Raw genomic sequence first — 12,015 nt, 5'->3', positions numbered from 1 at the left:
CTGACAAAGGTAGAACTCTGGAGATAATTAGATGCACTTTCTCTGCAATTAACACTCCAGCGATGGCAATTATGCACCCGTTAAATACTGGCACGGTAACAAAATGTGAAGTGCTCGAGCTGGGACTATGATGAGTGTAATCTAAACTATAACCATGATCAGGAACAAACAATATATTGACACGCCTAAAAAAAAAAAAACATAAAAAACTTGTCTCGTGTAATGCCAGTCGTTCTCTTCCTGTTACGTTGTACAGAATGAAGCAAGGCGGACACAAGAAAACTATACAGGAGTGTAAGAGAATAATAAAGAGAAAAAAAACTTATTAAAGAAGGTGTAAGGAAAAAGAGAGACCATGTTAGAGACCTTTTTTTTAATTATAATAAGAGTATACACAGAGAGCAGCTAAACGGATTATAAGAGGGAGGTCGTCAGCATAAAGTGAAAGAAGCATCTGACAAACGAACAGATAATGGGAGACGGGAGCTGAAGGTGGGATCCCATTCCTCTCGTGTGAGCCTTGGCTGTACGTGATTGCCAGTACAGTTTGTTGTCTTTATCGTTTCCTAGGGAACGCTCCATGTATTCTGCCGTCCATATGTGTGGATCATTTCTTGCTCACAGAACTTGCTAAATGGTCAATCAGGAATCCTGACCTGAAACAAGCCCGCGGCAACTGGTTGCATTTTATCGACTGACACGCCTTGTGTTTAAAATGGTGTTAGACATTGTGTTTGTACCGATTTTTGACTTTCTTCCAACATGCATGAAGGTTTTGAATCATCACAGGCATTCCACAAAGTCAGCAGTTGTTGAACGTCTGCTATTAACGGTCTTCAAAGACCCAGCTGAAATATGACGACACGCATTCAGGGTGCGAGTAAATGCTCTTTTTTCATTTGCAGTTTTTATTCCAGTAAGGTTATGACAGAGATGTGAAATTGTCTTTCATGATATTTAAATTTGAAACATATACACAAGGTAAAGACTCAGACTGACATCCATTTATGCTCATGTATGTTGTGCACTAATATGTTGCCTCACCTACCGGGGATTTCAACATCCGCTTGAGATGGTGATTTTCAAGCTGGGATGGCATCTAAATGCAAAATGAATTGTCTTCGCGCTACCTGCAGCAATCCTGCTGTCCCGAAGGAGCTGCTCGGTGATGCCGATTTAAAAAGAAACCACAACCTCAAATCTTTTATTGCAGCGGCTTGAGGGTCCAAACTCAGAGAGAAGAGAGAGGAAGGCAAAAAGGGATCGTAAGAAAAATAAAAAAGTTATTTTAAACAGTTATATACAGACTACCATAGCATTATGTAATAATGAACTAAATACAGGTGATATCATTCTTTGTATTCTTTCATTCATTACTGCTAAATTCAAGATTCAAGATACTTTATTATCATTATGCGAACATAATAAAATTGTGTGAAGGCCCACGGCTTAAGGTACACGATATACAGATTTTACCAATCATTTTTTCAATGATTTAAAAAAACAATATATATATATAACCTACATATATTTATAAATATGTCTGTTTATTTTAAATTCTTCCATCCAGACAGGATGCCAGTTGTTTCTTTCTACCATCAGGCCACATATGATTTCATTTATGATCGGCACCATGAATTTTCTGGTCACTAGCACCATCCAGTGGTTATTGACGAACAACAACTTATTATGTTGATCTTCTTAAACATGTAAATACATGATTATCATGTCCATTCTAATTACCTTGAATTTGCATATGGTTTTATTATCCAGTGGTCATTCTTGCATTATGTTTGATCCATTTAAATGTCTTTAAAGGAAAGGATAAAATCTGTAACATCTCAGTTAGTTTCCCTTTATCTCTCACTGTACCGTTTGCAAGCAACATTCCCAATTATGATGTAAATGTTGGGAGGAAAAACAACAACTATATTTACAGTTCAGGATCAGGACACCAACTAGAGGGGCTTATGTAAAATGAATTGTAATATATTTGTATTTTACAGATCATTGTTTTGAAGCCAGGCTGGCATTTAGTGTGCAGCGACTCAGGCAGTCTGATGAAAAAGGTGCAACATGCTTTGACAAAAAAAAGCCTTAGTTTTACTGGCTTTTGAATAGTTGTCAGATTCCCCTGAGGAGAAGAACTATTTTGTTGCGAAAAGGACAACAGGGACATTCAGTTCAAAGGAAACTGATGTAAAATATTCAAAAGCTGAAGATGTTTCTGCTCTGAACAATGGAGAGACGCCATATGAAACCGAACAGATTTATAAAGGAGATTCTGAGGAGGACACTGAAGAGGGCTGGCAGAGAGGGAGGTGCAAACACTTGTGCAAAAGGTCAGATTTTTACCCCCCCCCCCCCCCCCCCCTCTTTTTTTGGTCACTCAGAAACATGGCAGTTAGAATCTGACCCCTTGTATCAATAGTGAAACCAGGTGCAGATGATGTGTGTTGTACGTGTGGACAGCCTTATCAAACATACTCGAGGAGGTTGTGTCATAATGACGATATGAATGTTTGGCATGTTTTCATATGTCACTGCTGATGTGAGGAATCCAAAGGGAAGAGTTGTGTAAATTCTGAGGATAAAAGCCTTTAACTTCAAACTCATCGATTCAGTTTGTTGTCAGAACAAAACGTGAACCCAAAGGCCATCAATATGTCTCATTCCTACAATGTCATCCTCTCTTATCAACTCATTTGTATAATACGTCAAATTTTAACAGGAGGTGTGTGTGCAAGGAAGGCAATCATATAAATATGAAAACAAGTTACCAGTTACTGTGTAACTTCTCCCACAAATTGATCCTTGCCACAATCCCTAGTCAACAGTTTACCAGCAGGACAGACTTTGGTCTGAAGCGGGACAATAATGCAGACCTCCAGAGCGTGATCCCACCTGGTGTCAAGGTGAAGAGTAGTGTTAAGATAAAGTATGTACAAATATTTTCTATCCACAGTATGTACAGTTGTGTACTTTCAGCTATATTTGGCAACTCTGAGAAGATAAGAGCAGTACAGTTAGATACTAGTTTTTATGTTAGGATGTTTTTCTTTTTCTTCTTGCGTTCCTGTTTTGTAAAAGCAGTGTCGACTATGCAAACTGGCATTGGTTATCTTGATAAAGGTCTGTAACTAGAGCTGTGCTTGTAATTGCGTTTTGAGTTTACTATCAGGGGGGATATTTGGTTTTATTCGTGCGGGTCGTTTTGATCCAGTTTAGCTAATTCTGGCACGCTTCATAAATCTTTGCTCAATCTTGTTGAATGCTTGCCGCTCTATCTCCTCTAATTGTTTTCTGTACAAAGTGTAACAAAGACAATTTTTAAGACAATTAATAAATTATATTTATAAGCAATGCTGAAACTGAGAGGTGCATGTGTGTCTTATTTCTAGAGAAGGCTTTAAGGGATGCACAGTTACAGGTCCTACTATGGGAAGGAGGGGTCAGAAATGCAATTTGACTACATATATCACATTTGGTTTGCATTGCATTGATTGTCTACCTTTTTTCTATTAAAAAATATATATATTTAAGTTATGGATTCAGCAAGTACGTTGATAAAATCTCCTGAAAGAAAGGGATGTAATATGCAACAAAGACAATTTATGAAATCTATGAAATATGTGAACGCCTCCGCGCAGTAGGAGGCATTGCCGACTCACTTCTTAGTAAAGACCACCGTCAGCCTCCATAAATTGTGTACCAGCCTTGTGGATAAGTGAAACACTTTATTGGGGGGAATGTTCAACCATTATACTGAATGCTCTCGCAGATGACTACAGCGGACGGAGATTAAATAAGGCACAACACCCAAGAGCAAAGAAAGGGCATTTAAAAACACAGAAATCCTGCCAAATCTTCAACAGTGACAAATCATCGTGTAATATAGCTGGCAAAGAGACTACAAAAGGGACTAACACAGCTAAAGATGGATAAATCGGTGCCGTTTCAGAGAAGCGTCAAAGACAAAAGGGCAGTGGCGACAGATTTATTACGAGTAGCATTTCATACTGAGTTTTTTAGCTTTATAATAATTGACATCTATCTCTGACGATTTGAATTATTCTGAAAACTGAAGCCAGATTATGTTGAAGTTATTAGTTCATTTTGGCAGGAATGGTTTATTTCATTGAGGCAGTTCAATGTCTACTTAATGAACATGTTTGAGGCAACGTGGTCAGAGAGAAGCACCAGTCGGGTGTAAACGGTAACGTCGTTTTTATTATATCTTAAATATGGGTTTCAGGTCTGGCTTCATAAAACACATTCCCGTCAAGAACCTTTTTACATCTCAGCAGCTACGAATGACGAATGACAAATGACTGAGGTACATGCTCAAACTAAAGGGTCACCACTGGAACCTCTGATTGGCCTTGGCCAACTCCACCCCTGTAATTGCTGTGGGGTACCAACAGATGGCAATATTGTTTCCCCAATACTGCCCCCTCTCCTCAAGCAGGTTGATTTTACGAAAGGGCAAGGACACACAGAGAGGCATGTAGAGCCTCAATACAGATTGTATTTGTACATATACATTTTATTTTTCCACATACAGTATTAGATTTCTACATGGAAAATATACTCTTTCAACTTTCATTTTCCATTGCAGCTCAAAAATAGAATTTTTTGTACATTTTCATCAGTGTCAACAAACATTATCAGGGTAAACCAGAACTTTAAAAGCTTCAAAATACACTTCCCGTCGCACAGTGTCCATCATTATCACCAAAAGAGTCCAATTTGAAAGTGTCTTCATTCTAATTACAGCATAAAAGCAGTAGTAGTAGTGACAGTGTTTTAAAAAGAGGTGTCATGCTGCAATAATGGACTGCCTTAAAGCATATGCATGCTTTCCCTTCCATCAGCTGGACATTCATCTACAGGTAGGGCCGCTTTCATAGAAAGCAGGGATATGACATTCCACTCACTGGCAGTGGCTCATCCGTGTCTCTTCCCAGCTACAACGCCAAGTCAGTCTCTTATTCCAAGGACCTTGTTGGACACTGGACAGAAATTAAACATCTTGTCTCCTCTGACGGAAGGAAGAGGGCCTCGTAGGACCTGATTCTTCCAGATTCACTGAAGGCATTTTTTTTTAAAGGGGGGGGACGGACGGACTTGGATTGTGGAATTCCGGGCATCTAACCTCAAAGTTTGTGATCCTTCCATCTCAACGCGACAATCCTTTTTCCTGTCGCCGTCTCTTTTTTTTTTGAGCGATACAGGATGGACCAGGACCTGTGTGATTGTTAATGCCCTTTTCGCCTTACGAAATCGGATCACAGCTTGATATCTTGTGATTCTGACATCTTGGCGAGCGTCTTTTTGACCCGTAGCGCTGTGAGGCGGGAGGCTGGGTTGTGGGCCCAGCATTCTGTCATCAACCGTCCCATCTGTCTCAAACACTGAGAGGATGCAGATTTCTGTTAGGAAGATCGTTCAATTATGTGTGTTTGTGCATACGTACATGGAAATGTCGGATACTTTGATATATCCTACCTCGTCACTGGTCCACCGGTTGGGAAAGGATGGCCGTAGTCTCTTGATGCAGACCACCTCTTTCATATCTTCATATGAAGGGTCTGTGGGAACCAACTCATGGTAGGGCAGCTGGTACTCTTCAAGGATGCCTGCAAGAAAGAAGCAATCTGGGTTGGTGTGCTGTTTGATATTAGCAGATTTGATCAATGTCGAGCCGAACCCCAAGCTGCATCACCATCATTGTGGATATCTTGGCCTTTTAGGAGTTGTTTGTCTTAAAATGGAATGAGAACGTTTATTATATTTACCTCCGGAGATACACCGTCGGGCAATCTCCCAAAGAATCAGGCCAAAGCTGTACATGTCTGCCATGATGTAGGACTGAAAATGACTCTTGTTCAGCGTCTCGTCCAGAACCTCTGGAGGCATGTAGCGCTTCGTACCGACCTTAGTGTTGGGCGGGATGTCGACCTCGTTGGTGTCGCTGCAGTGACGAGAGACAACGGCTTGACTGGATATCACTGAGCCTTTTGAAATCTTTACAATGTAAAAGATCTTCAGAATGAAAAGGGGAATATTTCATTATAACACTCACCTAATGAACTTCACTGCCAGTCCAAGGTCAGCTATACAGCAGGTCCCATTTCTTTTCACTAATATGTTCTTACTCTTCAGATCCCTGTGAGCAATGGCCGGTTTGCCTTGGGTGCCAAAGATCTCGGTGTGGAGGTGACACAGACCCGACACAGAAGAGTAAGCCAGTCGTAGCATGGCTTTATTGTCCAGGGTCGTTGATTTGAGGTAGTCGTACAAGGAACCATTTTCATGGTAGTCAGTGATCAGGAAGAGTTGGGTCCAGGACCCAGTTCCTTTAATATCAGCGGCTATGAAGCCTGTGAATGGAGTAAAGAGCATGACGATAAAACAAAGGATTTGTATTTATTTTTTACCTCCACCAAAGACAGCTTGGATCCTCATGCTCAATTTGATATAAACTGCACAATTGAGTGGGAGGCGGTTATATAGCATCCAACTTGTCTTCTAGTTTACTGCTGGGTGATCTTTTAGCCCCGCCACCTAATCATTATGCATCTCGTGGTGTTTAATTATGCAAGCTTTGTTTTGCAATCTGCTGTTGTCCATTTTATAATTTGATGTGGTGTACAGTCCCTTGACTATAACTGATCAGTGTGGGTGTCAGCAGCCGTGTGGTGCAGCATAGATAGTTGTGAATGGACACAGTCCAACTCCAGCATGTTGTTGTTTTATTTATTTTTAGTAATTATTTTTTGTTCTTACTCCGAAGCTCACAGGATTATCAGGATGGCGGATTCATTCATTTGGAAAATCAACCACCAAAAACATAGCATCCTTCCACCCAGGAGATGATATTTTTGAATTGTAGCAATGGAGCACAGAGACTTGATTTGACGCGGTCATATTTAGGACAAAGTTATATAAAGAGGGCGTACGATTCAAAGGCATGACAAGCAGATGCATTAACCAAAGACAGGGTCCAATCTTACCCAGTATATTGTCGTGTCTCATTAAGACAGTCTGGTAAATCTCACTCTCTCTGGACCAACTGGCCTCATCGGTGGTGAAGAAGACTTTAACAGCCACCTTTTCGCCTCTCCACTTGCCCATCCACACCTCTCCATACCTCCCCTTGCCGATCTGCTTCACCATCTGGATGTGCTTGGCTATTGTTCTCTGCACCTGAAAGAAAAAGATGGTAAGTGGATATTAAATTAGTGTCTTCATGGTGTTTGATCACACAATTAAGCTCAGATAAGGAACACAAGTATCAGAACACATACAATAATAATAGATGTATCTAGTCAACTGTCGCTATCTCCCCAAAATATTTTTAAATGGAAATACACGAGACAATGTTTGATTATGTGGGCTCTATAATGCATCTGTATACAGTAATTTAAGGGCTCTTTGACTGAAGTACACCCATCTTACCAATAGGGGGAGCCCAGAGCCTGAGCCAGAGCTTTGCGACTGCTCTATCAGGTCCTTGAGCGATTCACCAGGGGGGCTGTAGGTCTCATCCTGCTCCAGACCAATAGTGTACCGAGGACGAGACTCTTGACGCTTGTACCTTTAAAATAAGGAATGATGAACTAGCCCTTCTCTTAAAAAACAAAAACAATCAAGACATATTTGCTATGATATGCAATGTGTTCCACAATATGTAGCCAGAAGAGTGAATAAATGTGTTTGATGATGTCATAGTTACCTGAAGTAGTAGAAGAGAATAATGGCAACCAGTATAACGCTGCACACAAGGACTGAGACCAGCAGTGCCATATGGTGGATCTTTGAATCTACGTAGACTGCAGAAAGAAGGATGATGAGGAGGTGAAAAAAAGTGAGGATGGTTGTGAGTGAATAAAAATAAGATGAGGCAGAGCAAAAGCACAATTTCTCTCTTGCTCTTACTGATTAAGATCTGTAATGCAGAACATAATGTATATGACGTGTACGGCTCGAGCTCAAGAAAGTTAAGCAGAAATCAAATCTAAAACACTTCTGACATTCCTCGTAGAATAAATGAGGGGAAAATTGTGATAATTCTACACACAAAAAAAAGGTCATCCTTAGAAACCACTTGAACAAAGCGATGTACAGTCAATCAAGAACAACTCATATTTCACTCATCAATTTTTCATTTTGTTCTGGCAAACACTCTTTTCCCTGACGGCTCTCGACAACAGTGAGAGGAAGCCCGAAGCCGAGTCGATGAATTATCCTCCTGATCCCCGTGATAGGGTTTCAGATTGATGACTCCGCCCTCGGTGTCGGCTGCTGTGGCCTGTGATTTCCCAGGAAATCTAAGCTTACTGTCTCTCAAACACAGAATAAGAGCCTCACGCGTGCACATAAAGTATTGAGGCGCTGGTATTCTCACGCCACCGAGTAGCCTTTTCAATCTACAGGGCCGGTTGACATTAACTCTCCCGCTACCTTCGCTACGCGAGCTGTCTTTGACTACGCTGATAATGTCGTGATGTTTCTATTTAGGAATCCGTCGCAGTTTTTGGCACTACCCACTGTTCATCATTGTTATGGTCACCTGCCAAATACTAGAAATCTTTCTAGTATTTCATGAACAAGAAAAGAGCTGGAAGACACTTACTAGGAGGTGAGAGTGGGGGCAGTGTCGGGTGCAGGTTTTTGTTGCAGTAATCTTGCTCTGTGCAGCATTCAATCAATCGTCTTTGACGCGAGCTCCCCGTGTCCTGCCGGATGAAACAGATTTTTTTTCATTACTTTATTCATTTTTATTTTTACTGCTTACTTTGGTTGGTCAGATAAAACAAATCAGTCTCTGGGAAACTGCCATGTATACACATTTCACTATACTGTAACTATACTGCAGTATTTGAAAATGAAAAGAAATCAATAAAGCAACAATAAAGGATGTCGGCAAAATTGTGTCATACAAATGTCAAAAGAAAGTTCTGGCGCATAAAAAAAAGGGAGATATATAAATATATCTCACCCGACACTGAAATTCTGAACCGACGAGCCCCAGACAACCTGCCGTCTGGACCGGTGCCCCTCCCTCCTCCACCACCATGGTAAAACAGTAGCCGTCCGTCCTGGAAAACACGATTTCTCTAGCGTGAGCAAAGCAAGCGCTAATTTAATGCCATAAAATATATGTACGCATCGACACTGATGGTGAATGCTTAACCACAGCAGTTTAATTCCCCCGCAAGCCTGCAATGCTACCATTGCTCCACTCCCACTCCTCCTTGTACCTGCATGTATTATTGATTGAATCCTCAGGGCAGTGATGATAACAGTGACACCACAGTTGTCTCTGGGAGGACAACGCAGGAGCAGTGCTGCCGCTAGTGTCTTTCCCACTCTCCGCTGCCTCCTTATTGGATGCTCGTAACAGCATGCCGTCCAATATATTGCCTATAAGACAACAAAAAATAAGAATGGAGACATTTAGAGACCGGATAGCATTTTTCACACACACACAGAACCCTCTCCTGCTGTTCATTCGACTCCCCCATCACATCTACACACTAATTTGTATTTTTTTTTTTTTTCGGATAACATTTATAAATTGCAAACAATATTTTTACAGAGAGAACAATCATTGCAAAAGTGTGCATATATTATGTTGATGAGTGTGTCTTTACACCGGTGCACACAGCGTCTGAAATAACACCTACTGTATAATACTCATAATAAAAGCATTGTCCTTTTGGACAATGTATTCTGAATGATCAAAGAAGCAGAATCCTCTTATTTTATCAGGTGCCACTCCTCATGCACATCATATGGAGAGTCATCACAGTGACACTCCATGACAGTAGTCATGGAGCGTAAATGTTCAATAAATGCTCAATAAAATGTTAAAAGTAACAGAAATAAACCTTTGAGCATAGACAACCAGTACTGTGAAATATGTTCACTAAAAGTTTTTTTTTTCCCTTCTCCAACTGATACAAGAATAGAACACAGCTGCTGTGTTCTCTGCACATCCTTTTTCATAAGGACACTGTCACCACTTGAAACTGGATAATGGACGTGTCTTCCCTTCACGGCTCTGGAGATTTTCATTCATTCCAGCATGATCATTGAGATCAGATGCGTAGCAGCTGCAAGCAGAGCTCGTCCTTCCTGACAGAAGTGAACCATAAGCAGATACTCAATCTGTTCTCTGACTCCCATTTCAACCTTTTATCCTCAAACACATTTTTATAGCATATGTGCAACTGGGCAAAACTGTTATAATATAATACACATCCCAAAAATATACAAGCTAATATACAAACTTACTGTCACACAGTATTTTTAATGCTTGACTGCAATAACATCGTTTGATGCTCATTAATCCACAGACTTAGGAACACAACTAATATTATTAGAGAGAACCAAGCGACTGAAGCTTTTCTGCTGGGTTACATTGAATGAGCAGTCCAATAGATGAGGTGGTGCTGCTCATTCATTGGCTGTGATACGAGTCTGTCCTGACACCCTCTGTCGACATAGGACTTTTTATTACTCATGCAAAACCTGTCTTTCTTTCATTAATAAAGTGTGTGCGATGTCTGCTTCACAGCACACCGTTTCCTCGCTTTGAACAAAGGAAACTATGGATAAAGCATGACTTTGAAAAATTCTTTCCACCAAGCAAAGTCATTTGTCACGAAGCAGTTTGGTTACTAAATGTGTCTCTTGTACTGGCAACAATGCCACCAGAGAGGGCTGGTTGGGTTTAAAGGGGTCACAGTAACAATTGACCGATTTGAGAGAAAGGGAGCGAGGAAGAGTAGGAGGGGGAGAAGAAATGGGGATTAACAAACAAGAAGTGACAGAGCTGCAGGGAACTGGTGGGCAGTGTAGCAGCACACAGAGGGACAGAGCAGAGGCCACTGGCCTGAGCGCCTGAGCCCCCCCCACCCCCACCCCCTCCCATCAATCCATCCATAATGCTCGCTCACTTTGTGTCTCACTCAGAGGCAAACCTCGCTCAAGAAAGAAGTTTTCAGGGATGTGAGTTTGTTTTTAGTATTTAATTTTGTAGAAATGGCATTACAGGCTAGGAGTAGCTCTACCAGTATTTGACACCCATATGGTGTTCCATAGGGCCCGCCGGATAGTCGAACCTCGGATTCAGGAGGAGCAATGTGGTTTTCGTCCTGGCCGTGGAACTGTGGACCAGCTCTACACCCTCGGCAGGGTCCTTGAGGGTGCATGGGAGTTTGCCCAACCAGTCCACATGTGTTTTGTGGATCTGGAGAAGGCATTCGACCGTGTCCCTCGGGGAGTCCTGTGGGGGGTGCTCCGGGAGTATGGGGTGTCGGACCCCCTCATACGGGGTGTCCGCTCCCTATATGACCGGTGCCAGAGCTTGGTCCGCATTGCTGGCTATTCCCAGTGCGGGTTGGACTCCGCCAGGGCTGCCCTTTGTCACCGATTCTGTTCGTAACTTTTATGGACAGAATTTCTAGGTGCAGCCAGGGCGTTGAGGGGGTTCGGTTTGGTGACCTCAGGATTGGATCGCTGCTGTTTGCAGACGATGTGATCCTGTTGGCTTCATCAGGCCGTGCCCTCCAGCTCTCACTGGATCGGTTCGCAGCCGCATGTGAAGCGGCCGGGATGAGAATCAGCACCTCCAAATCCGAGGCCATGGTTCTTAGTCGGAAAAGGGTGGAGTGCACCCTCCAGGTCGGGGAGGAGATCCTGCCCCAAGTGGAGGAGTTCAAATACCTCGGGGTTTTGTTCACGAGTGAGGGAAGAATGGAGCGAGAGATCGACAGACGGATCGGTGCAGCGTCTGCAGTCATGCGGACTCTGCACAGATCCGTCATGCTGAAGAGAGAGCTGAGTCGAAAGGCGAAGCTCTCGATTTACCGGTCGATCTTCGTTCCTACCCTCACCTATGGTCACGAGCTTTGGGTAGTGACCGAAAGAACGAGATCCCGGGTACAAGCGGCTGAAATGAGCTTCCTCCGTAGGGTGGCTGGGCTCTCCCTTAGAGATAGGGTG

At 42.3% G+C, this 12,015-nt stretch overlaps 1 protein-coding gene across 1 annotated transcript; it reads right to left on the bottom strand.

The window, feature by feature from the left end:
- Window positions 1-5,288: 5,288 nt before the first annotated feature.
- On the bottom strand, window positions 5,289-9,421 carry LOC137916487 (bone morphogenetic protein receptor type-1B-like). Its single transcript, XM_068759487.1, has 10 exons — window positions 9,267-9,421; window positions 9,005-9,104; window positions 8,639-8,741; window positions 7,739-7,835; window positions 7,462-7,600; window positions 7,017-7,209; window positions 6,086-6,383; window positions 5,799-5,974; window positions 5,509-5,639; window positions 5,289-5,414 (listed from the first exon to the last, which is right to left on the bottom strand). The coding sequence occupies exons 1-10, from the start codon at window positions 9,410-9,412 to the stop codon at window positions 5,289-5,291; spliced, it is 1,509 nt and encodes a 502-aa protein (XP_068615588.1). The 5' UTR covers window positions 9,413-9,421.
- Window positions 9,422-12,015: the final 2,594 nt, after the last annotated feature.

This window comes from Brachionichthys hirsutus, unplaced genomic scaffold (assembly GCF_040956055.1).
Source record: "Brachionichthys hirsutus isolate HB-005 unplaced genomic scaffold, CSIRO-AGI_Bhir_v1 contig_704, whole genome shotgun sequence".
NCBI classification, from domain to species: domain Eukaryota; kingdom Metazoa; phylum Chordata; class Actinopteri; order Lophiiformes; family Brachionichthyidae; genus Brachionichthys; species Brachionichthys hirsutus.
This window is presented reverse-complemented; position numbering and strand designations above follow the sequence as displayed.

What these genes read in the sequence shown, in the direction of transcription:
- LOC137916487 (XM_068759487.1), bottom strand. Translation starts at nt 9,412, where the DNA reads ATGCTGTTACGAGCATCCAATAAGGAGGCAGCGGAGAGTGGGAAAGAC. An exon ending in TCAATCAATAATACATGCAG is followed by an intron (nt 9,105 to 9,266) that starts GTACAAGGAGGA and finishes CGTGTTTTCCAG; the next exon opens with GACGGACGGCTACTGTTTTA. An exon ending in GCTCTGGGCTCCCCCTATTG is followed by an intron (nt 7,210 to 7,461) that starts GTAAGATGGGTG and finishes TTTTTCTTTCAG; the next exon opens with GTGCAGAGAACAATAGCCAA.